Below are 25,831 nucleotides of genomic sequence, written 5' to 3' on the forward strand. Positions count from 1 at the left end.
ATTTTGAAAGGAATCTAAGGTGACTAGCTCATGTGCAGATGTCTGCAGTGTAAACCATTCAATTTGGGTAAATTGCATTGAGCGTGTCTCTGATGAAACATCAGCATCTCTTGGCCGAAGGGTAGGTAACTTCTGCTACTCAAGCCTGATTGCAGTTGCTCTGTGTTAGTGGCTACCCTTTTAGGTTCATTTATAAAGTTCAGCAGACCTTTTCATGGTACACTTGTAAATCCTGCAAGCTATTTTGTTGGTAAATGATGGCCATTTTTACAAGAATAACAGAGGCATAAGGTCAGATCCTCTCTTTCTTACAGTGATGCAATCTATAACAAACCTCCAGGATATTTGTGAAACACTAATGGTATAAAAATCACATACACAAACACACATGCTTTGTAAAGGACTTAGTCTCCTTTACTTAAATCCTGAAGTTGAATAGATCTTTTTCTTGGTAGAACACTTGGCAAACAGGTCCCAGAGTTCGATTAATTTCTGCCTCTTGCTAAAGCTCCTCGCTGCCTCGGATGTGTAGGTTTAACTGTTTACAAGATCATACAACACACCGGATCAGAAATGTGGTCTGGGTGAAAAGCCACGACTTCTTTCTCAGGGTGCCTTTTAATCCAGCTGATTTCAGCAGCCTATCCGGCAGTGCCACTGCACAAACAGCTGTACCAGCACAAGCAACAGAGTGATAAGCAAAAGCAAGAACAAGTGTTGAGGGGTGGAGATCAGTTAACTCAGTTTTGTTGCCAAGGCAAAGATGCAAAGAATAGCACAGAACAGCATTCAAAGTTGAAGAGGCTCCTCCAGATGATAATTCAGAGCAGAAGCCTCGCTAACATTGTCTGAATTGCTCCCTGGAGGAGCCTCTCTCACTCCTTCAGCTATGCAAGGCATCTAGGGAGACAAGCCTCCTAATTTAGGCATGTAAGTTAGATGTTTAAATGTATGCAGTGAATATTTCCCCCGAGAATGTGAATGGGATGTTATAATAATTTGAAATATGTTTAACCACAGCTATGATAACAACGTTTGTTCTTTTACGAGATACTGTCTTTGCGCCACTGACCCTCCAATGACACAATAATGGTTCTTGTTTGTTAGATAAATGAACAAAGTTAAGAAATGTACATCTTCCACGCAGTCCAAATTTTTAAAGTTAAAAAAAGATTCCCAATTTTTCTCTCAAAATACAAACCAGATTAAGTCGTTCACATGGAAACCACGGCATGTTCCCTACAGTAATCTTCTATCAGGACCTGAAAGGGACAAAGTGATTATTGAAATGATCACCAGCATATCTTATTCATTTTGTTGTTGTTGTTGTTCTCCTTAAGCACTTTTAAAAAGTTTTCATGCAGAATTTTGGCTAATTACATTTTGGTAATTACATTCTGCCATTTAGTACATTGCTCCTATCTGCTCAGAACTTTCTACACGTTAGTTGATGGAAGTATGAAGTTATTGATAAATGACAAAAGCTGGTTTTGATGCACGGGCACTGTTTGCTTGCCTCCTGCGCTCCTGACTTGCAGATTCTTGATTGTTAGGCACGCAGCAGAACACAAATTTTCAGTGTATTTTTCTCTCTCCACATAACCACCTTCACTGCCTTTGGTCCCAGCACTATTCAAAGGACTGTTCAAGACAATCCTGAAAAGGATTACTGATACTTTAAAGAACGCTTTTTGGACTTGGCTATCTTCTATTCTGGTTGAACGTGTTTACATGAATGGATCATTAAAGCCAATTCATCTTCTAGTATCTCACAGTGCAGAACTGGATCTAAAATGCTGGACAAGCCATTAATAGATATTAGACTGTGCTTTGTTTATCCTACTGGTTCGCACATCTGAGCAGTGCATGAAAAAATTTGCCCAACCGCTCCCTTATTTGAAACTTCCACTTTTAAGTCAGAGACATATTTACAGAGGAAGGAGAATAATACATACCAGTATGGCTTAAATTTATGCCTGTGCCTGAGTTAACAGGCTCGACTGAGATAACTGTTTAGTTCAAAATACGGAAGGGTAGCATCCTATGGTTCTGTAATGGTTTCCCCTCAGCTCTCATACCTCAATAAAACAGCTGCCTGCAGGTCACGCCTAACACCGCAACCGTGCACAGAAGTGGGTGCTGCAAGCAGCAGTCAGCGCGGAGCGGTCAGTCACTTTATGCACGCTGACTGGGCAGCCTGTTGCCAGATGAAATATTTAACAGCTAAGCTCTGCCTACCTTGTGCTCAGCAGAGGCACCAGCTGAGCCCATGCTTTCTACCAGGCCACTTACTGAAAACTAAAAGGAACTCAGTTATCATTAAGGCTTCCATCCTTTTCTCAAATGCAGTAGAAATTGGCCAGTGGGGTTCAAAATCACTGCAGTGGGACAGACCATGTGCAACTCCAAAGTGTCATACCCTTGGCAAACCAGTCTAAAATCCACACCCTACCACAGAAGAATTATACTGCCAAACATTTTTTTGCTTGATCGTGCATCACAGGTTTCTTCCTAGTTGTCAGCCCTCGCATGGGGATGAAATAGACACAGCTCAGCCACTTTATAAGGCCTGGTGATCTGCTGCTGGGCTGGGATGATGTGACTGCATTTTTTCATTTCCTGCACTCAGTTTTCAGGTAACAATTGCTGACGTGCAGCTTCGTGGGCCCGGCTCCACTTTCTCTGAGGTTTCTGTCCAAGCCTTACTCTCTTTTGATCTCTGTAAATTGCTTTCTTAATCCTTCTCCAAAGAGTAATACTGTAGCAGATGCAAAGTGCTTCTGCATATTGAGTATACACAGAAAAGAAACACAGTACCCTAGTTTCTGATAATTCTTTCAATTTCTGTCCAAAGACTCCAAGCAGAATTGCTGTGTTTGTTTTTTTTTTCCCCAACCTACCGCGAGCTTGCTTCAACCCATCTCAGAGATGTACGTTTTTTTCTAACCGTACTTTTCATGAATTTGTCACTGGCTCATTCTTCATCATTTTAATCAACCCAGTCATAACTATCATGACATATTTCTCTCTCTATGGCTGTAATGATACAACAAACACTTTAGGTAGTACTCCTCTCAGCTAACTTTATGCATCTACAGTTGCAGACACCCACGTTTATGGTCATTGGCTAAGTCCTTCAATAAGCACTGGAAAAAATATTAAATGCAGTAAGGACACAGTCCACCTTGGTCAAAGAGGGAGGTACCTCTCTCTCTCTCAGGTTCAGGCTCTGACGTTCTTTCCTAAAGAGAAATTGGTGGATGTATCTTTCTGATAAGTATCATACAATATAAACACATAGGCAGAAGAATTACTATGTGTGCATGGAAATTAACCGTGTGTCTACTGAGGCCTTTACTGAGTGGTACATAACTTCCCTTAGAAGGCTGGTGTCCATAAATATGTTACACGCTCCTTCTTTTCCTTATTGCTTCCCTACATTTTTTACCTCCCATTATTACAGCATTTCTCAATGCAACCTCTAAGACCTCTGGTAAAGAGTTATGTTTGCACGTGAGCACTAAACAATATTAGGAAGGGATAATAATGCTGGTAGTCTAGTTAAATATAATTGCAAGGGGAAGACAAAAGCAAAGGGCAGTTGATAATTCGTAAGATACCTCATGGGCTTTCAACCTCCTCCTGCAGAACTTGGTGCATGGGAGAAGGTTACAAATGAAGATCCCTGCAACTTTGTCCTAAATGCCTGTACCAGCCATCTGAGTTAGACACGGTCTACAGAATTTATGTAACAATAACCAAATCAATTTAGAAACCAGTTTTGCTAATCTGACACAGACCCTAAGCATGGATAGTTCTAAACTGATCTGACAGAGCCTACAATTACTCTAGCTTAAGAGACACTTTTGAACCAAATCAAACGTTCGCAGCAAAAGAGCTACATTAATTTATATCAGCTCCTGATTGAACTGACTAGAATAAATCAGAGAGAGAAGGCATGCAATCAGCTCAGCTGGCAGATTTGCAGATCGTTGAAAGGGGCATGATAAGTCTCTGGGGTTTGGCTGTGAGTAATGCCCTTCTCCACCAGCACAGCTGGAGCCCGTCTAGCCACAGCTGCTGACACCCACCACCATCATGTCTTACCCAGAACTGCTAGGTACACAGCCTCTATCGAAAAATAGAAGGACGCAAGCCATGAAAACACACTCATAGCAGAAGAAGTTTTGGTGGTTTGGAGTGTCGCCCCCACACAGAAATTTTGTACCTTCCCTCTGCCTGCGATTACTGCCTGACAGCAGAGTTGCTGAAATGAAATACGTGCACGAGTCCCAGCTGTTTCGATACAAGGTCCAGCAAATTAGCTTAAACTGCTGATAAAGATGAGTTTAATGCCATATTTTTGTATTAAAATGGATTAGAAACATTAGTGGTTTCTATCCCAGGATTAGTGGTTTCTATCCCAGTTGTGGGGGCAGGAACCTTCAGTAAGGAGGCAGAACAGAGGATCAGGGGAGCAATATTTCTTGGGTCTCTCCAGCCAAATCTGCTGGAGTTTGTCTGATCATGGCAGTAGTAAAAGCTATGAAATATCACCCTCATGGTTACCATTCTTTTACTTTATTAACAAATTTATGATTTCCCGATGGCCTGTTAATTCTTCCCCTCCTTTTGTCACTTCTTGTACCAAAGACCATGCAGGAGTATAGCTACAAGCTCGATCACAAGGAGTAGGAGGCTGAACGAGACAACCTCCTGAGGCCCCTTCCAGTCTCCTATGATCCTGAAGTACAGCTAATGTGCAGGGGTGGGATTTTGGAGATGTGGTTCCCTCCCTGCTGTCCCAATCACTTAGCAGATCTTGGCAAAATGTGCAGACCAATGCTTCCCAAAACAAACTTTCCCTCTGAGGGGTCCAACCAGAGCGACTCAGGTATTGCTACGGCGTTCAGCAACTACTTTTCAGAGGGAGGTCACTGGGAGCAAGGGTACCCAATGCCACTAGAGAGCAGCCCAACTTGACTCGAGTATTACAGAAAAAGTTGAAGGTTAAAAAAATAAAAGAAACAACAGAGAGAGGTTATGACTAACTACCCAACCTTCTCTGTGTCGCAGTTTCCCAGTTGAGGGATACAATCCTCAGACAAAGCAGTTTATATCTTGTCTAATGGGATCAGAGGTATAGGGCCTTGCGGGAATGGATATTATGGTGGTACAGGGGGGCAGGCTGTGTATGATCCGCTCCCCCTTCAAAAAGCGTTGAGCTCTGTAAGGTCTGCACAGCATCTACGCTTTTGGGTATGTGAAAAAACAGCAGGAATTGGAGTCATGGGCAGGCGAGTTTGAAGAAATCTGGAAAAAGGGGGAAGCCAGAGTTGCAGCTGTTATGAATTCATCACGATTTTGGCTCCAGTTCTAAAATACTCACAAAGGCATAAGAATCTCCACATGATTTTGAGGGAAGCAAGATATGTACATGTACGAGTGACACATCCACACATGCTGTATTGTTTAAGAGGCGTCCTGAGCATTAGCTTCAGTCCCTGCTCTTTCACTCGTGTCAGTTGACATTTCTGAGGCTCTTGTTGCTAGACGCAACCTCACGCTGCTACCTTAAGATAACAATTTACATTTTTCCAGAGAAATCACATGCCGCCGCTGGGAGCTATCAGCAGATCGTGGTTAGTGGGACGCTCTCCGAGCTGTCACGAGGGAGCTGCGGCAGCGAGCAGCTGCACACAGAAAGGCAGCTCGGGACGGCCACGATCCGAACAGGCTCCTTCTGCCTCCACAGCTTCGTCTTCCTCATGCCTGGCGTGGCTCCGTAGGGTCAGCAGCTTGACCCCGCTGAAAACCAGCTCCTTTCCACGAGGGGCATGACTGGCTTTCGGCCGGATCGGAGCCCGGGCACGCCTCGCCAGATGGCAACAGCAGGGTTATTGCTGTGTACATAAACAGGAAAGCCCAGCCAGGATGAGAGGCGGGCAGGTCTGCCCTTTCTGGTGGCGATGCAGGCAGGGCTGGTTTACATTAACAGCGAAGCTGCACCCTCGGAGAGGTTTGTACGGGCTCCGCTTCCCTCAGAGGCTGCTCGCAGGGGCTGTGCGACGTGTGCTCAGAAGTGTGAGGTTAGGTTCACCCTCAGACGCCACAACCTGGGTCAGCCCGTGTGCTTTCCACCCTCACCAGGTGCCACTTCGGCGCCAGAACAGACAAATCCCCGCATTTGTTCCCCCATCACCACATAAAAACGACCGCAAAAACGGCGCTCAGCGGGGAGAGGGTTGTACACAACACCCCCAGCCACCCTCCAGCAGGCGGGGGGGGCTCCTAATTTGCTTCCAGCTGGCCGAAAGCACCCCACCACGACCCCAAAACCCCTCAGGAGGGGTATACGGGAGATAAAGGGAACATTTCCCTTCAGCCCTCCCCGCCCCAGGGGCCGCCTCCGGCCGCCCTCCGCCGGCCCCGAGCCCGCCCGCCGGCCCTGAGGCGAGGCCCCGCCCCCTGCGGGAAGCCCCGCCCCCTCCCCGCCGCCATGGCAACCGCCCGTCGCCCATCCTCCCCCCCCCTCCCTCCCCTCCCCTCCCGTTTCCCCCCGGTGTGGCCGAGCCGAAGGGGCCGCGCCCCCCTCCCCGCTCCGCCGGCGCCCGGCCACGCACCCCGCTGCTCCCGAGGTAACGGCGGGGCCCCGGCGGCCCCTCGACGGTCCCTCAAGGCGCCGCCCGAGGAGGCTCGGCCCCGCGGCAGCGCCGAAGGAAGAAGCTTGTTGGGGGGGGCGGGGGGGGTGTATAGGGAGCTGGGGGGGCAGCTTCCCGCGGAGCCTGCTGGGAAATGTAGTCCGGCGGCCGCCGCCGCGCGCTGAGCGCTGAGGGGGGAGGAGGCGAGTGGGGACTACAAGTCCCAGCAGGCATGCGCGGGGATGGGCGCTGCGGCTTTGCCCCCGCTGAGAGGGATGTGAGGGGCCGGGGGGGAGGGCGAGCCCCCTCTGAGGGGTTGGGGGGCAGGAGGCTTGGGGAGGGGTTTTTGGGGCTAGAGAAGGGGATTTGAGGGCTGGGCTGGGGTCTGTGAGGGGGTGTTAACGCCCGTAGGCGCTTCGTTATTTGTTAAAATTCTGGGTTTTGGTCATGCCCCCCGTTTTGTTTTTTCTTTTCGTGTTTTCTGCCCCCCACCCCCCCGTTACCCCTGGTGATGGGCTTGGCGTTGCCCCTTCTGCGCTGCAACAGGCGTGGGGAGGGGCAGGGAAATAAAACTGCGGCTCCCGTTCGAGGGGATATTTAAAATATGTGCGTTTGTTGCAGGTGTGCAGCGTGCAGGTGTGGGTTTTTTTTTTAGTTTTCCTGGAGAGCCGTTTGGCGCAAGCGTCAGCGCAGCGGTACCCCTTTGGGTGTCAACACTGGGCGTCGGTTCCAGTTCTGTACCGTTTCACACGTATATACAGCATTAACTGGCTCAGAGGTGGGATTCTGTCCAGCGGGTGTTTGACTTCTCTTGCAGCTGAAGGTGTTTCCCTTCTCCTTCTCCTCCTTTCCCCAGTGTCAGGCACGTTCTCAGCAGCTCTTGGCGCTTGCTGTACTGCAGAAGTGACCGTCTCTGCAGCAGCATGCTCCCACGGCGTTCTCCTCGCAGGGAGATGGCTTTTGAGCTGCTTGTGAAGGTACGGAGCCTGCCCTGAGCCAGTCACAATCTCAAGACTGAAAAGTAAGGGGAAGGTAGGGAAATAACAATAGGCCTTTATCTGTGGCTTTCTGTGTAAATAATTGCAAAACAACTCATTCTGTTGGTGATGAGCTGAGGAATCCGGTGACTTGAAGGCTGTAGCACTAACAGCAGGATGTATATAAATACACATCTTAAAGAATTCATACATAGAATACATCCTTCAAAATTCTTCTACTTAAAGAATGCATTTTTCAAAAGAACTTTTAAAAAGCAAAATTCCAGGAGATATGCAGTCATAGTCTAGAGAGCCAATTCTCCAGCATTCAAACGGGAATTCAAAAGGAGGAAAAGCATCCAGGCCTAAATTCTGACCTTATGAGTCAGGGTTATAAACACATGCGAATCCATTAAACCTTCAATTATTCATGGAAAGTTTATCTGGTTTGCAGATCGGCTGCGCTAGGAATGTGGCAGCACCAGGACTGAATCTGAGCGGAGCTGGCTACGGGCTGGCAGGGTAGACGCGCCACGGCGGTGTGGGAACATGGATATGCTGTATCCAGGGCCAGGTGCAGAAGCGGTTTAACTTCCCTGGCTCAGAGCCTGACCTAATAAACGCTTTGAACCCGAGCCGGCTCTGCACAGACCCATCTTGGGAGTCTTTGGTGGTGTGTTTGCTCCCTTCCAGAAGCGCTTATGTGTGTGATGTGCAGAGATGCGAGTGGCTCCACGAGGAGCCAGAGGGATTACTGGGTTGGGCTGAGCTCTGGACAGGCCCTATAAAAGCCTTCAGGTTATCTTAGCCCTGCATGCTGTTGGAGAAGGGATCCAGCACCTCAGGAACCTAACTCGTGTGTGTGGAGTTACACTCCCTCGAGTGCCCGTAGTGCTTGTGTTTGCCATTTTCATTTCTGTTATCTAGCCTGGGTGATGTGATGAGCACCTCATCGCCTGAAGTAGAGCAGATGTGGCTGCGGGCATACCTGAAGTTGGCACATAAGGTGCCTGGGAGGAGAATACGGTTTGCAGTCAGTCTTAGGAGCAGCGCAGCAGTCTCTGGTGCTTCTCTTTCTAGTTCTTCAGACACCTGTAGTTCAGAGGCTTTGCAGACGGTCATTTCATTCTCCAGGATGCTCGCTGTTCAGTGCAATAGCATGTTCTCTCTGAAGCACTGACCAGCTTGCTCAGTGCTTTGTTGTGTAATTGTGATTTCTATTAACTTGTGGTGATTGCTTTTACTTCATTTGAAGATTTTTTTTCCCCTTTATATTTTAAGTTCGCTCTCAGAAGAATCCACACACACATTGTTTGACACCCACGTGCATGCGTCTTCCTCCCACTTTGGTGCACATTTCCCTATCAAATATATTTCAAAACAGAGTTTCAGTGCAAAGAAGCCAAACGCTGCTTCACAGAAAACAATCCCCTTAGTGCTGGGGTTCCTGGCCCGTGGCGTGCACACACTTCATCTGGCGTGTGCCCTTTAAATCGACACGTCTGAGGAGGGAATGCTCTGATGGCATTACCTGCTGCAGCCCCCGGTGCTGCTGCCACCGCCGTGTTTGTGTCCGTACGTGCCACTGCTGATGTGCACAGCAAAAGGAAAAAGAAAAAACATTAAAAAAATCTCGGAGCACGCTTTTAATCTTGATTTAAATGGCTTCTTGAATCACCATTTAAATCCAGACCTGCTGGAACTGAACCACAGGTATATATATATAAAACAAAAAGAACCACATGCATATATATATATAAACCAAAAAGAAGTTGGGATGCTGCGAGGTTAGAGTCATTAGTCCCCGTCCTGGGCCAACGGAACAAATTTAAGCAAAGCCAAGTTACAAGAGAAAGAAAATAATTCTGCTGCGGAACTTGGCAAGCCCTTGTGTTTGTTTGTGCTTCGTCTGGCAGTGATGGGTTAAAGTGTTGTTTTTGGCGTGCCAACGTAACGCCTGTGGTGTCAGGGATTGCTTCTGAGCAGGGCCAGTCATGGGAAGGGAAGACCAGTGGTTCTGCACCCTCATCCAAAATGAAGGCGGTGATCTTTCTAATAAAACAGACAAGGTTTATTTATTATTTTGTTTGGAATAATTGCATCTTTGAATAACATTCTTAAAACTCAATTAAAATACATCAGGTACGTGAAGAAATAGTCTGATAGAAATACGCTTCTGCAGGCTTCTGGTGGGGACTGTGGGGGATGTGGTAAAAATGCTTTTTCCTCCTCTGACATCATTCCAGTTAGTGTTGCAGGTGATGCCTCTCCAGGAAGGCCCTGTTGTCACGTTGTTCCGTGTCTCTATTTTAATGAATTTTGACCTTGAAGGGAATGATGGAAAATATGATTGTTGGGCTATATCCAATGAAATTGTGATTGAAGGAGAGGAGTATGTTTGGAACTGGTTGGAGATAACTTACAAGAACAGTGTGGCCTTAAACTAAGAAGGGCAGCTTTAGATTAATCGTGAGGAAAAGCTTCCAAGCAGTAAGAAGAAAGGAGCAACCACCAGTTCACTCCTTAGCCTCTGGCAATGGAAATGGGTGCAAGTGGAGGGTGGGTTAGTCCAAAAATCGAAACCTCTTAACACGGAGCTGCCTTCCTAGCTTTGCTCCACGTGAAAAACATCTTGGTGCCGAGGGCTGCCCCTGCTGGGGAAGGAGCGTGGTGGTGCTGGATGCCAGCGAGGTGGTGCTCTCATGCCCAGCACCACGCTGTGAGGCTGATATGCTGAAAATGAAAGAGCAGAATTAGTAACCGCTCTTCATCCCTGGCTGCCCAGCTTTTCCAGATGTTCAGCTGCCCAGTTGGGCAGTTCAGCTGCTACGACGTGAGGCCGTGTGGCCACAAGTCCAGGGGAGCTGCGGAAAATTTTTGGTCTGCTTGGGTGTGTTTTGGTCAGAGAAAGATGTTAGTCGAGTTAAAGACCAGGTATGTTAGAGACCATCTTTTGGATCGTGCTCAGTCATTGGTTCTGGGAGAAAAACTCCTCACCCTGGCTAGGGATGGATCAGCCGGGTTTATGCTCCAGAGAACAGCGGTTAATATCCCCCGCGACCTTTCAGCCTTGCTGCTGCAGGGTTTTTAACAAGTGGGCTAAGACCCTGCGTGTGGCAGCTCCGCTGACATGAGCGCCTGTAGCGCCTCTCCTCATCGATGTTCTGCTTGCTGAGGGATCTCGGAGGGCATCTTGGCGTGCCGTGGAGCTGTCACAGTCTTCAGGACGGAGCCACGCGATGGTCGGATGGAGAGCTGGTGTCACAAGGAACGCGTGAGTTGTTCTGAGGGTGCCTGACAACGCTCGACCTTTGCTGTGCATCCTCTTGAAATACGTGGCTGTGATAGGACAGGAAAACCACATGTTTAAAAACAAAACAAAATAACACAAACTCTACGTTTTCTATTTCTGCTTTCTTTGGTGTATACAATGTATGAACTCCACAGTATGATGTAGAACAGATCATCAAAAATACATGTATAGCATGGAGAAAATCCATACCTAAATCTCGTTACTTCCTCCCACCCCTGGCGCTGCAGCATGGGGTTGTTCAGAAAACCATCCAGGAAAGAATGGCTTCCCCAAAGAACATTTTTCCCCTTAATTTTGGATATATTTGTTCTGACTTCCTTTGGAAGTTGGCTCTTTTGAACTAAGAGTGCCGTAGCTGATGGGCGTAAGAGGTTTGGAACTTGTTTAAGCTATTTTGGGGCCATTAGTTTAAAACAAGCCGTCTTTGTGCACTGTGTCCTCAGCACTGCCTGAGTGCTGCTTTAGGGCTGAGGTCCACAGCTGCTGTTTCCAATGTGTTTCAGGTATATACGGGTGATGTTACAGACACCTCAGGCCTATAGTATCTCCTTTGGTGCCTAGAAGAAGTGATGGGTGGAACCGAGGTGCCTGAATCCCAGAGATTCAGCCAGTCAGCCTACCTCTGGAGGCACTGCTGGGCATCCTCGTGCCTTTAGGAGCACGTGTGTACACCCAGCGACTTCCCCGTAAGCTCCAAGCTTGGGTGCTGTGGGCGTGTGGAAGCCCTGCGGTGTGGTGCACCCGGCACCGAGCTCTTGCTTGAGCTTCTGCGTCACAAGCACGAGGGCAGAAGCCCCCAAACTCAGAGCTCCTGGAGGAAATGGGTTCTTCTGGGGTTTCCCTCCAAATGTAAAACTGTCTACCTCCTGCTTTCCAGCTTTTCTAGCTCCAGCCATTCTCCTGAGTGCCTGTAGGGTGGCCCAGCTCCCACCAAAACGATGGGGCCATCTCCTCCTGCGAGCAGGATTGTGGATCCGGACGTGAGGGTCAGCCCACTTAGGGCCACAGGGAACTGAACACACACAGCAAGGTGGGAACGGGCTGCCCCAAACAGAAACAACAGGCTGCTGAAGGAGCTACATGTTTTTTTCATAGTATTATGGATTTCTAGGAATTGCATGCAGCGGTTCCTTAGAAATGGAAAACATCTGGGGGTTTGAGGAGTGTTTTCCTTACGGGCAAGCAGTGGGTTCTTGCCAGGAATGTCATGTCTTCAGCAAGGAGAAGCAGAGGTGACCCTGGGTCTGGGGATGGGTGGCAGCCTTCGGTGGCTTCGCTGGGAGGATGTGACTTCGCCTTGCAGAGCTATGAACCTGAAGTTTGTTTTGGGTTTCTACAGGTTTCCATCTGGGTGAGTGTAGAGGAGCCCCGTGTTCTGCGTCGTGGCACAGGAGCTGATGCTTTTTTGGGTGGCAGGGCCCTAGGTGTTGGGTTGTATGGGATTCAGGTAAACTAAAGGGATCTTGAACCTGAAATACAAACCACTCTGTCCAACACACCTTGCTTGAGAGCGTGTGATTTCATAGTGCTTTCTTCATACCTGGAGAAGTTGGACTGCAGGTTTGCCTTCAAGTTGTGCTGTGATTCGCTGCTTATATATGAAAAAGGTAGTAAAAATATGAACCTTAAATTGTTCTGGGGACTAGGGAAAGGTGGTCCTTTGAGACTTGCTGTTTTAAGAAGCCTTAAACTGCCATAAAGCCCCAAGTGACACGTTAAATTTAATGAAAAGGTGCACGTCAGCACGTGGATGTTGGAGTACTTGGCGAGAGTATTTAAACAGAAGGAGGTCCTCAACTTTGCCCGTAGTGGGGCTGCCATTCAGCAGCATTGTAGTCTCATTAGGGTGAGGGCTCTTGAAAGAGCTAAGGGCAGACTTCCCTGGTGCTGCTCGGAGTATTTAGGCACGTATATGGTCCACCAGCATAAAAAGCAATTTACTGCCTCGTGTGACCTGTGATTCGTGGGCTGATGGCTGCCAATGTGCTGTGGTGAGCTGCAAATGAAAGTTTGGCTGGTCAAGTCCTTGAAGTTCAGTGCGGGCAGGGCATTTAATTTTCGTACGTTAATTTAATAGGATTGGGACCAAAGGCAATGAAGAAGTTGTACAGTCTTTTTGTGTGTTTGTTTTTTAATCACTGTAACTGAATTGTGACGTATGATCCCTAACCTTAGTTTGGTAAAGACGAACTCCAAGAGCTAAATGACTGGTAAAGGAAAAAAAAGGACACAATTCAGCTGTGAGAGAAATAACAAAACTGGATTTCATGGTCTGTATTATTCTACAATTTTTCTGATGATTGTGTTCTTTTTTAGACTTCTGAGTGAAGATGAATCTAGCAGAGATCTGCGATAATGCCAAAAAGGGAAGAGAATACGCGCTCCTTGGGAACTATGACTCCTCTATGGTATACTACCAGGGTGTAATCCAGCAGATCCAGAGGCATTGCCAGTCCATCAGAGATCCAGCGATAAAGGGCAAATGGCAACAGGTAAGGTGAAATAAGGCTGCCTCTACACTCTTACCTGAGATTTGAAAAATACACTGTACATCCCCAAACTTCTGTGGTATAGAGGATGTGTATTTCAACCGAGTTTACAGCATTTTCTTCACAACACTTGGTTGATATTTATGGGGAACTATTTCTTACGGTGTACTTAAAAGGAATCATTTTGTTCTAATTGAACCTCTTTTTGCCTTCACTTGTGATGTTTGGCTAATCACCGGTCTGTTTGCGTGTGATTGCTTACTTTGGCAAAGCTGTTCTGCTGAGGGCTTCTCTGCTGTTTTACCTTGGGTCCAGTAAACTAAGATGTGAGTGAAGGGGTTAGCATCGGCGGAGCGGTTGTCTGAGTAGCAGGTAGCTGTGACTCTACAGCGTGCAAATTTGGATCAGGTTTCCAAAACCCCAAGCAATACTCTTAGTCTGAATCATATATCATGTACATCACCCTTCTACACGTGGATACTTTTCTTTGTAGAAAATGCACTCCATCTGAAATTATAATATTCAGAGGATAAACATGTAAAGGTATGTTCCAGGAAAAAAATCATATTGTGTAAATGTTGTTTTTTGAAAGAACATACCCCTTTATAGAAGATAAAATTCTGCAATGGGTGAAGAGAAGATTTCAAGGAGTGTTTTTCTAAATATTAGTGTTTAACTAATGTCACTTAAAATGGAAGCAAATTTTTATGTTTATTGCAGCAGGTGCTTTGGTCAAGATTTTGTGCTTAAAGTGTCTGACATTTTTTGAATACCAGCAGCTAAAACTGTTGGCAAACATTTTCTTTCTAATCACATACTACTCATAGGTCTCTATCATGAAACTATAAAAGACTGTCTGCTTATGAAGGTGTTGCCTGCAAAGTATGCGTGCGGACAAGCAGCACTGATAGTGCCTAGCTGTCCTGATGCCGTACCAAGCTGAAGGTTGGATAGGAGATATTCACATTCCAGGTGTATGGCTTCAAGCTCCTCCCCACCCCTGGCCATTCTGGTTCATGCCCTGTTCACATCCGTAGTTCTTGCCGAGGTTGTAGCTGGCATGAAGGTAGCGCGTGAGTTTTTTCCTTGTTCTGTAGCTGTATCTCTGCATCGTCTTCACTCTTAGTATTTTGTCTTTCCCCTGATTACATCGATTCTTCCATTAAGCTTTTAACAGCTTTTGTCTTGAGAAGATCACTCCAAGTCTCGTGACACTGTGTTGTTTCAGCTGCTTGAGAGAAGCCTGTGCACCACGGAATGGATGCTGTACATTGAATACAAGCCTCAAGTAAAAAGGGGCCAGTAACAGTCTGCAGGATTACTCCTTGGGGAAGGCAGCTGGTTCCTTAGCAGAGGATCTAAAGTTGGCACCTTCTCAGAAATTACCCCATTTTATATAAAAATAGAATGGCCCCAACAGTATCCCTTACACCCTTTAGAGAGGACTACCCCCAGAAAGATCAGCAGCAGGTGGGGTAGTGCCTGTCATGCTGCGTGCTCGTGCTGATTCAGAAACTTCCTAACGCACCGGTGGCAGATAAGCTTGGTCAGAGTATAGCTTTGCCATTACTGATGCCAACCTTGGCTTGGGGACAAATACCAAACAGTAAGAAGCATGGGGTGGGGAAAAAAATGTTCTTCATCCCCAGGCTGTTTGCCTTGCCATTAATTGGTGGGACTACCTGTAGCCCTGGGAACAAATGATAACTCTGCCAGCTTTTCCGTAGCTGCTCCTTTTTTACTGGGACCTGGAGAGGTAGATGTGCTTTCTAACCCATTCTAGATAAATAATTGCAGTGCCTTCTCACTCATTGAGGCAGAGTAAGAAGGACTCCGATGATCTGGATGTTAACACTGCTTTCCAGCTCCAGGGGTGGCTGCCTCCAAACTTCCAGTCACAAGCAGTAGCTGTCAGGCACACTGCCTCTTATGAGAAAAGTAAAAGAAAAATTTACACCACCAGAATTTGTACACATAGGTTTAGCAAAATTCAGGTCTAACCCAATAATGCACAAAATTAAAATGTTCTCCTGCCCTTGTGTCCTCTTGTAAGTAGCACCAGAAGCAAAGCAACCTTAGGTTGTGGTTAAGGGGACGAATGCTGATGGGTTTTACCTTAAATTCTGTCTCATCTGGAACATGGAACGATCGTGTTCTTTAGTTACTTTAGTTTCTTAATCCTCTGATGAACCTGAGGAGGATAATACCACTGGTACCTGCTGGAGGTGGAGTTTAGCATTCTCTAGGTAGGTGGAGCTTTTTTAGGTGGAGTGATACACGGCGTGAATGTGCTTGTAGGTAAGTGCTCAGAGGAGAAGGAAGGATTATTATTTAAACCATTTCTTCTTTGGGATCTGCTGTCTGTATGCATCTTCCCAGTCTGCCTTCCTTCCTGAACCCCTAAAGGATTCCTGGGAAATGGACGCTGAGGAAATCTGGCAGCATGAAGTGTGCCCTTTTTTTCCTGTATGGTTGAGAACAGGGTGTTTTTTCTTGTCACTTCTCAGGTAGGAAACTCAGTTTCGGGTGTTTGCATACACATTTCCTCCTAAAATAGGAAGGGAGACATCCCTTGAAGTGCAGTTCCAGCCGTGCCACAGCAGCTGACCAGCTCATACCCCTGATCTGAAGCGTCGTTCTCCCCGTACGGTCACTTCTCCGTAGGGATGCTCCATCCTGGGCAGCTCCCTCATGCTAGGTGAACCTGGCTCATCGCTTTGTGTACTACGGAGGATTTTGCCAGCAGTTTTCTGAGGGATGTAGAGCAGAGGTGAACCAGAACTAGGTGGGATTTGGGGTCAGACTCCCAAACACTCTTGATCCACCTCTGCTTGCCTTGGTGTCATGGTTTTCATATTCGTATAGGTTGGTCTGGACAGACTGATAACTCAGTGCTACGATCCGACTATTTGGTAGCTTGTATTCCACACAGCACAGACAGCTTCAGCTTTGAAACTGGGCACCGTGATTTCCAGGAGTTCTTGTGCTTGGCACAGAGAGGATAATTAGGAGGAGAAGGAACGTGAACATACATCATCTGCTCCTCTGGGAACGACCTAATGGTGCAGCTCCTTGGAGCAATGCTGCATCCCAGGCGTCAGAACCAGCGCTGAGTAGGGGAGGGAGATGATTAGTCTGGGACAATCTGCAGAATTTCAAAAGGACAAAAGATGCATCCTGGAGGTCAGTGCACGGCCCGCCAGAGCAGCAATGTGACGATATGAGAATTTCTCAAACCCTTTGGAAAATTCAAAGGGGTTGAGGTTAAAAAATTGGCTGAGAGTAACCCTGTTTAAAATCAAAAGCCACTCATGTCTCTCTATACTTACCAGCAATAAAAGGTAGATTTCCTCTCTTGACCACTGTCGTGAGCTTTACTAGTTCTGACATTCCCCCTGTTTACTCCGAGAGAGTTTCTTGCCTGTTGTGGTCTTTTTACTAGACAGCTGGCTTGTAGGAAGGAGCTGCTTCGGTGACAGTTCGGCAGCTGCCGAATGACAGCTGAGCGTGCCCCCGGGAGAGAGCGCCGTCTTACAACAAGGCCGGAGGCTGTTGAGCAAAACCTGCTGCGTGTTGTAACTGCGTGCTGCATCTTGCACGGCGTCTGGGAGCGCTGGAGCCAGAGCTGAGGCAGAAAGTCAGGGATTCTCTTGGAGAGCTCTGAGCAGCCAACAACACGCCCTTTCCATCCATGGTTGCTGGAGCAGGTGATGAGGTGCACTGCAGTCTTGCTCAAAGAATAAAGGTTAATTTTTTGTTTTTAATCTTCAGCCCGTTTCGGTCAGTCTGTGCTTATGTTGTTTCTGCCTCTTGCCCATTTTATTAACACTTCACAGATTTCTTCATGAGTAATTAAGGGATATTCAGCAGGCAGCTCGTGAAGGTCTGTGAATGCCGGAGCTGTACTTGGACTCCGTGGGATCAGACAGTATGGCTGGGGGAATTACTTTCATTTTTTTGGATGGAGATTGTTGAACAACTAACGCTAATTGCAGGCAGTAATTTCAGGTTTGGAAAACGCTTTTATAGAAACTTGATTAGCTTAGTTCCAGCACGATGCAATTCAAAACAAGCCCACATGTTGTGTGCATTTACCAGAGTATGAAATACCCACGTTGTGGAAAGTTGTGTAGAAGTACAGGCTGTAATATAATGAAGAAAAGCTGTTGATCCCAAAGGTTACTGGAGTTGCAAGATTTTGAAATACAGAGGGATTCTGAAATATGGTGTTTTGTGGTTTTTGGTTGGTTGTTGTTGTGTTTTTTTTTTAAAAAACTATCACAAGGAGGAGTGAACCCAGCTTTGTTTTATACCCACATGCTAGGCTGTGCTTTCTGCGTGGTGCCCAGAGGCCAAGCTCTTCCCACCTAGCCTTCCCTCCTGCACCACCAGCTCCTCTCCCTCCTCTGCACAGTCATTCTTTGTCCTGGTGTTCTTCTGATCACAGGGTAGTGAGCCACTGCAGCTTGCTAACCTCACAAAACTCTCCTTTATTTATATATGTACTTATTACTCTTCTAGGTGTTATCTTCCAGAATTTAATCCAGAAGAGTTCCAGTAGAGCATGGTTAGGTAGAGGAAGTAAGGGCAGCGAGACCTTTCCTTCTTGGCAGTGGTGAGCTGTTAACTCAGCACATGCTTTCTCCTGAAACTACTTTGACATGAATAACCTATATTTTTGTGGGGTTCTCTAGAACCTGAGCTGGAGCCATCTGCGAGCCCTTACGCCTGAGGGAAGGGGCAAAGAGACCGGGTGAGGCCAGCCCAGTGATTTCCCTGTTTGCAGCTTTCTGAGGCTGCTGCAGAGTCGTGCTCATCACTCAGAGGCTCGTTCACCTCCGTGATTACAGCCCGGCCCTTCTCGCCTTGTGTCTAGGCTGTTCGTTTGCCAGCTGCAGGAAGCTGTCTCTGCACCTGTTTCATCTGACTGGATCTCTTTAAGGCCTCTGGGAATTTGTCAACTGCTTTTCTTTGTGGTTATGATGTTTTGAGTATGCTGAGGGTTTTTAGTTGCCTTGCCAGGTACCACGTCAGTGACAGGGACTGTGCATTTCAGAGTTTGGGCTGCTCAGGTCTTGATAACAAACGGCCAGCTGTTAGATTTTCAGCTTCCAAGGCATCAAAAGCTCACTTTCTCTGCATTTTCAGATAGCACCCTCCTTCGTGTTCCCGTGCACCAGTCCTCAGTGGTGGCAAGTTGTTTCCCACTACTTTTCCACCAACTTTTCTCCGTGTGTTGGAAGGCTGCTAGGAGGAATCCCGTTGGTGTTCCTGGAGCAGCGGAGGAGGCGGCGGCTGTGTCCTGGAGCGGTGCCCCGGAGGGCTGCTGCAGCATCTGTACCCCTGCACCTCGCTGCGGCTGTTTGGCTGGATTTATTTTTGGACAGGAGGGATGCGTGTCAGGCAGCTGGAGGGAACCGAGGCAGTCATCAATCACGTTTGTGACCCAGCAGCAAGCTCTCGCGCTGGGGGCTGTGTGCTGGTTGCGTGAGGAGAAAGCAGAGGGAGTAAAGCAGGGTGGCACAGCACGCCAAGCATTGACTGCCTTTGGTAGAACAACCCTGCCTGAGCTGGGTGTCCTGCATCCTTGGAAAGATGCAGCTATCCCGTCGGGAATGAGCGAGAAGCCTGCTCTGCCGTGCCCTCGGGTACCTTTGTACAGATGCAGGGAGAATTCCTGGTGAACTAAATGTGGTGTTGCAAGAACTGAGCAGGACCTCAGGGGTTAACCCTTCATTTTTGCCTCCATCCTTGCTGGTATCTGGCTGAGGATAGTCATACATATTTTTCTTCTTAAACAGGGCTTAAGTTTTAGTCTAGAGAAGCATTTCTTTGTACTGCTAAAATGTCCTGATTTGTTCTTTGTGGGGGGAAGTTCCTGGAAAATATTACAGAGCAGAATGAGACATCACCGTGGGAGGTACCTGGCGGTATTTTAGGAGAACTGTAACCTCCAGGAGATGATGTGTGCTTGTTTCTGAATGCGCCCTGTTTGTTCCTTTATACACCAGCAAATGGTTATGTGAGACAGCACTTTGTGTCTTGAAGCTTTCCCAGAAAGAGCAGAGGGCTGCTGCTGCCCTTTTAAATAGGGAGAGTGGAGCTGGTGAAGAAAGGTGCCATTCTGATAGTCCCGAGAGTGTGAGGGAGAAATGGGTTAAGCAGGTGAAAATCAGGCACACTTCTGCACACATGCTGATGAGACACAGCCGCCTGCACTTGCCCGCTGTGGTCCCTTTCTAAGCACAAATGGAGAAGAGAAGATCTCAGGTTAGTGGCCGCATCATTTCATCAGTAACCACCACCAGGAACAATGCTCATGAAGCGTGATGCTGCTCAGTAGGAGTTTCCTGATTTGCTGCTGTTATATTTCTAACCTCAGGAGGCAGGCTGGCCGTGCAGACCTCCTTTCTCCTCTCCTCTTGATTTGCACAGAATCTACTCAGGATACACACAGCAAAGATTGTCAGGATTTTGGGCAACATCATTGGCATCTGTTGATGTTGTCCTCGATTGCCTTCCTCTGCCACAGAGCGAAGCCTCGGTGTAGCGTTCCCAGGCAGTTTTTCCCAGCTCTTTATCATGTGGACGCACGACGTGAGCACAGCTGGGTGTCTGTGTCTTCCCTTGGCTGTCTCACAGGCTGACTTCTGCTCCTGGCTTTAGGTTCAGCCCTGCAGGGTATGCTAGTCGTGGCCTCGCTTGGTTGTGTGCCTGGTGGCAGCCTGCAAATACCCTTGCTGTAGCGTCTCTTCAAGAGCTTTTAGGGACGGTGTGCCTTTCCAGAGGATAGAAAGGTCCAAGATGTCTCTGTAGTTCCAGCTGCCAGCCTGGTGCAGGCAAGCACGGAGGTCGATCCCACAGGATGGAAAGCATCCTTGAACGATAGGTGGGAGATGGGGAAAATGCCATACAAGTGCGCTTAGGTGAATCCAAGTACATCTTAGAGTAATGCACCGAGAGCTTGTGGTTCTGAGCAAGGATGCACAGTGCCTTTTTTTGGCTGCTGTTATGTGCTAAGAACCAGTGACCTTAACATACAAAACTCCATCTTGTAACAAGCTGTATCGCTTAAAGCTTGTCAAATTTCTTCAGATTTTATGTTTCCCAGGCTTTATGGACAGAAAACTTGAAGTGAACCCATATTGAGTAAATAGTTTTGAAGTTACGGCGGTAGTTCTAAGTGGCGATGGAAAAGCCAAGTATGTAATTCCGCTGCAGAGTTCTGCAACCAAATTTCTTTAAGACATAACTTCCTCTCGTTCTTGCCTCGCGTGCTTTATTTATCATTTGAATATATGCTATAGGGCATTAGCGAGCCTGTTTTTGTCTTCTAGTCTTTCTAATCCAAAAAAGAATTGTCTTGTGCTTCAACCGTACGGTAGGTCTGTACACATCACAGTTAATTGCATAGCATTTTATTTTACAGACTCCGTTTTATAACTAGGACCTTGGAGATTGTGCTTCTTTTATGCCAAATGTTAAAGATGTGTCAGTGGGGCCCTTACACCATAAAACCACGTGTGTGTGTGTGTGCATACGTGTCAACATGCGTGTGTAAATCTGGGCAATAACACGTTACAGGGCGGTGGTCCCTGCACTAAAAGTCGCACCTCCAAGTCTGGTCGTGACACTCCCAAGCAGGAAGATGAACCCAACAGATTTGGTTTTTGATGCTGCTGTTCAGACTGTTGTCAGCCTGACAGGGCTGGGGTTGGTGAGTGGAAGTGTTCCGCTTTTGAGGGCAGTGCATGCTTTGAGCTGTTTTCTGTGGTTCAAAAAAAAAAAGAGTTTGAATTGTAACTACTTTGAAATTATGTATTTCTGAAGGTCCGGCAAGAATTAGTTGAAGAATATGAGCAAGTTAAGAGCATTGTCAACACTTTAGAGAGCTTTAAAATGGACAGACCTGCAGATATCCCTGTATCCTGCCAAGATGAGCCTTACAGAGACCCTGCTGTTTGGCCTCCTCCTGTTCCAGCTGAACACAGGTAATGAGAGGCTCAGGCAGGGTGGATGGAATAAAACCGGTTTGCCTTGATTTCAAGTTCTTTTTTTTAATGTATTTGTACCATGAAAATCACATTTCATTTATACCCTAGTCACTTCTAATAAAGCTTAAATATAATTCGTTGGGGAACAAAATGTAAATAAATTACGGTCAGATTTATTACTGGAGTTCTAAAGAAAGTCAGGCTTTTATTCTGGTGGGAGGGACTAAGTAAGTCCTGGAGCTGGAGTCTGCTGGAGAGCTCAGTGAGCTTTTGGTGACAGTTGCCTTTGTCATATGCAGAGAGAAAACTTTTCCACTTCAGTTTATTCAAGCAGTTGAATTTGTTGGTGGCTGAGGACTCTGTAAGGAGCTGGAAGGACACAGTGGTTAGCAACTGCTCCCTAGTTAATGTGACCTTTATTTAATCAACTGGTTAGTTTGGTTAGCTAACCATGTTCTGCCATACATGCTGGTTTTCCTTTTGTAATCACTCTAAAAGTAACTTGAGTTAACAAATAGTTTTCTTAAAATAAATTGCATGTGTGTTTTGTGAAATTCCAGTTTTTACCCTAATAGAACTTGACACAGGTTGGTGGAAGAAAAAAAAATGAACAAATCTAATTTAAATACAAGAATAAAGGTTAATGTGGCAACGTTCTTCTAATATTTTAATAACAAAGAATTTTGATGTTTGTGCACTCATATATTCAAAGGAAAAAAAGGAAAGTGAAAGATCTGGGTTAGCAGAAAGAAATGCCAAGTCTATGTGTAAAGTCATGTGCAGTATGATTATCAAACAAGCTGTTCTTCACTTTTCAAAAAACCCTTAGAAATGTAAATGTAAAAATAATATTAATGTTGATAACTTTAGTGAGTGGTAGAAATGGTTATCAGAATTTTGTGGTAATGCCATGGGAAGTACAAGATGTATTCCTTCTCGTATCTGTTGTAGAGGTAAGGACCCAATAGTTCATCTGCATTTTTAAATGCTGAATTTAAAATTTAGCTGAAATTTAAATTTTGTGCACATAAGTAAGGAAAACTAACCGCTCTCCTGTGCTGGTAAGCTTGATGAAAATGTATACAAAGCAAAGTGCAGCAGTTTTATGCAAGGCTGCATGTCAGTATGTACTCCTTTTAAGTCATGTTCCATGAATTTTTTTATTTTTATTTTTTATTTTTTTTTGCAGTTAGCAAATTTTGGGTTACTCAGGGCAAAACTAAGTAGAAGATTCAGGAGGGAACGCTAATTAAAGTTGGGTGACATTTCTGGCCACGTATTTCAGTTTTCTGTTTCAAGTTTGATCCCTGGAGCAAAATGACTGTGACACCTTGTTGCAGAAACAAATTCTGCCTCCTTGTGCCACTGCTGAGTTCCCTTTGATATCCTGGGTGATGCACGCAAGTACAGGTGCTTGCAGTTTGGCTCTGCTTGCTTTTGCTTTCGAGGCAATTTTTATGTTTTGACGTTTTCAGGGGAATTAAGTTGGAGGTAGGAGGATTGTTTTTAAAATCCTCTCTTTCTGTTTTGGGGCCTGTCAGAGTTATTAGCCAGCATTTATTTTTTTGCTAGCAGTGTCTTCTGGCTGTGTAGGACTTGTGCATATGAACAAAGCCTGGTATATTCAGAGGAAACTGTAATCCCAGCACTTTTACCAAGTTGTTTCCTCTCTTGTTGCAAGTGTCCGGGTTTGTTGCAAGATTTGTATAACAGTATTGGCTGGTATAATAATATTGATAATTTTATTTTATTCCCCACTGTTGAAACTTTGTTTTTTTTTGCCTTGTTTATATCTTTGATTGTTAGGCAGAAATAGGTTGCTGGATTTTCAGACATCAAGAGCTAAGACACGGGCTTGTCAGCTCTGATGATAATTCACTAAATTCATTAACAAACAACTAGAATCCCTCCTCCTTAACACTGCTCTCTTTACTCTGTTTCTAGCGTGTTTTTGTTGTGTCTTTTTTATCATTAGGGCCCCGCCTCAGATAAAACGTCCCAACCGAGAAGCAAAGCCCTTGAGGAAGGACTCCCCAGGACTGCAGCCCCGGGGGCCCGCAGGCAGAGCACACCCGGCATCGAGGAGCGACAAGTCCGCCGGCAGCCGCGACAGGGAGCCGAGGGCTAGAGGGAGGGATGACAAGGTAAGACGTGGGGGGGAAGGAGCTGCCATGCACAGGTGGCAAAGGAAGCATTCATAATTCCACTGATTAAATACAATTTTTTAAAAAGGAAAAGAAACCACAATAATCCTGACTCTAATCTGTCAAAGTAAAGTCCCTTCTCTCCCCTTTTTTAAAAAAGGGGTCCAATTCAGGTCTTCCATAAAGATTTCCATGTAAAAGGTGCAGAAGTGAGACCAGAGCCCTTCTCTAGACTTCAGTCATTACGTTGTTAATTCCACACTGCTGCCGCTACTGCCATGCCAAAGTAAAATTTGGGTGTGCATGGAAGTCTAGTAGGGTTTTGTAAGTGATGTGGTGGTATGTAAGTGTCTGAAATTGTCTGAAATCTGAAATTACATATCTGAAATTGGTGTGAATGAGATGCAGTGAAAGCAAACTCTGCACAACTTTAATTTTCTTTTGTTTATGAAAAAAGCTTTTGCTATTATTATGGTGTTTAGGAAGATGCTTCTTGGAAAGGCTTTGTCTTTTTTTTTTTTTTTTTTAAGAAAAAAATAACAATGCAGTGAACTGGAGTAGGCTGGGGATTCTGTCCTCTGTGGACCCGTGACAAAGAAGCAGTGCTGAAGTGATAGAAAAGGAGAAACAGTGACTCACTGTCAATGATGTCAAATCAACTGATATATAGGAAGGATTGTTTTGTGGTTGAGAAAAGTGCCTGTGTGCACAAACTGCTTTTTGAGACGCTTGCGTTTTTAAATTCAGCTGTGTAGTCAGTGCTGGGAACACGAGGAATCTGTGGTATACGTGATTCAAGTCCAGAGTGTGCTGTAGTGGCTTTCCCTTCCTGACAGACAGCGATAAAAGAAGCCCCTTCCTACGGCGCACACAGTCAGCATTGTATTGATGTTGGCAAACAAATCAGAAAACGTTTGGTCCAGCTTTCCTCCAGATGACTTCAGTTAGTCCCTTCATGGCCTTTCTATTGCAGGTTGCATCTCAGTGCAGGAAAAACTCAGAAGATGCACCCTTTCCATCATAAATTACTTTTCTGCTATTCAAGAAAAGCACTGAGTAATACCAGCCCTTGTTACTGCTAGCAGGTGGGGCCAGGCACGTCTTCAGCAGTGCCACCGCGTGACTGCACGGTTAAAGTGTAATCATTTTAGAAATCTCTCGCCTCTGGATCAGTAAGATTTAAAATAACAAGGGTATGACCTACAAGCTTGTAAGGATCTGTGAACTTGTTTACAGTTATGCCAGCTACACAGGGACTTGGAGGCGTTGTTTGTGACAGGTTCACCAGCGGTGGCTGTGTGAGGCAGCCTTCAGAGCCTTGGCTCTAATGAGGGTGAGCTCTGCTCTCGAAGCTTTCTCAGGACGACCATTACTGGGTTTACTATAAGGAGCCCACAGCAGCATGACTTGTACAATACTTATCTCTGGGAATAACACGAGTAGTGACACTGCTGCTGTCAGACAGAGGAAGTCAGGAAGGTCTCTTTAACATGGTATGTTTTAAATGCTACCCTCATCTGAATAAATCGGTCACTAGGTGGCAGAAGGAAAATAGCTACTAATGCCTACTCAAAAAACGTGCTCTTCTTTTCAGATTTTTCTGGCTACCTGGTGGCTATTTTGCTTTTAAAAAAAAATTGGTAGTGTTTTTGCTTTCTTTGTCTGACGTACATATGCAAAAATCACACCAGGTTACAGCTTCTTATGAAAGCAACTTCCCATATTTTACACACAGGCATGAAAATGGGTTTAACTTCCCATTCAGATTTATCCTTTCTTAGTTTGCAAGTGTTGCAGGCTTTCATTCTGGAGTAAAGCGAAGAGAAACTTTCCTCTGTGGCCTAGTATGTTCATAGAATCACAGAATGGGTTGGGTAGGAAGGGACCTTAAAGCCCACCCAGTCCCACCCCCCTGCCATGGGCAGGGACACCTCCCACCAGAGCAGGTTGCCCAAAGCCCCATCCAGCCTGGCCTTGAGCACCTCCAGGGATGGGGCATCCACAGCTTCTCTGGGCAGCCTGTGCCAGGGCCTCACCACCCCCTGAGTGAAGAATTTCCTCCTAACCTCTGATCTAATTCTCCCCTCTTACAGTTTAAAGCCATTCCCCCTTGTCCTGTCATCGTCTGCCTGAGCAAAAAGTCACTCTCCATCTTTTTTACAAGCCCCCTTCAAGTACTGAAAAGCTGCAATGAGGTCACCCTGGACATTGAATCAAAAAGTTCAGCAACACTTTATTTTCAGTTAAGAACAGTAGTTAAAGCATTTCCTAAG

The 25,831-nt window shown here is 46.2% G+C and overlaps 1 protein-coding gene across 2 annotated transcripts in view; it reads left to right on the plus strand.

Moving 5' to 3' along the window:
• The first annotated feature begins 6,535 nt into the window (after positions 1-6,535).
• KATNAL1 (katanin catalytic subunit A1 like 1) overlaps positions 6,536-25,831 on the plus strand; it is a 36,177-nt gene continuing 16,881 nt past the window's right edge. Inside the window, exons 1-4 of one of the 2 annotated variants that reach the window (XM_035325088.1) lie at positions 6,536-6,638; positions 13,248-13,423; positions 21,251-21,411; positions 23,390-23,558. In XM_035325088.1, the coding sequence (XP_035180979.1) occupies positions 13,262-13,423; positions 21,251-21,411; positions 23,390-23,558 (492 nt within the window). In that variant the 5' untranslated portion in view covers positions 6,536-6,638; positions 13,248-13,261. Of the gene's footprint in view, positions 6,639-7,654; positions 7,674-13,247; positions 13,424-21,250; positions 21,412-23,389; positions 23,559-25,831 lie in introns of those variants that run through there. The other variant, XM_035325096.1, reaches the window with a different exon arrangement.

Source organism: Oxyura jamaicensis, chromosome 1, assembly GCF_011077185.1.
Source record: "Oxyura jamaicensis isolate SHBP4307 breed ruddy duck chromosome 1, BPBGC_Ojam_1.0, whole genome shotgun sequence".
NCBI classification, from domain to species: domain Eukaryota; kingdom Metazoa; phylum Chordata; class Aves; order Anseriformes; family Anatidae; genus Oxyura; species Oxyura jamaicensis.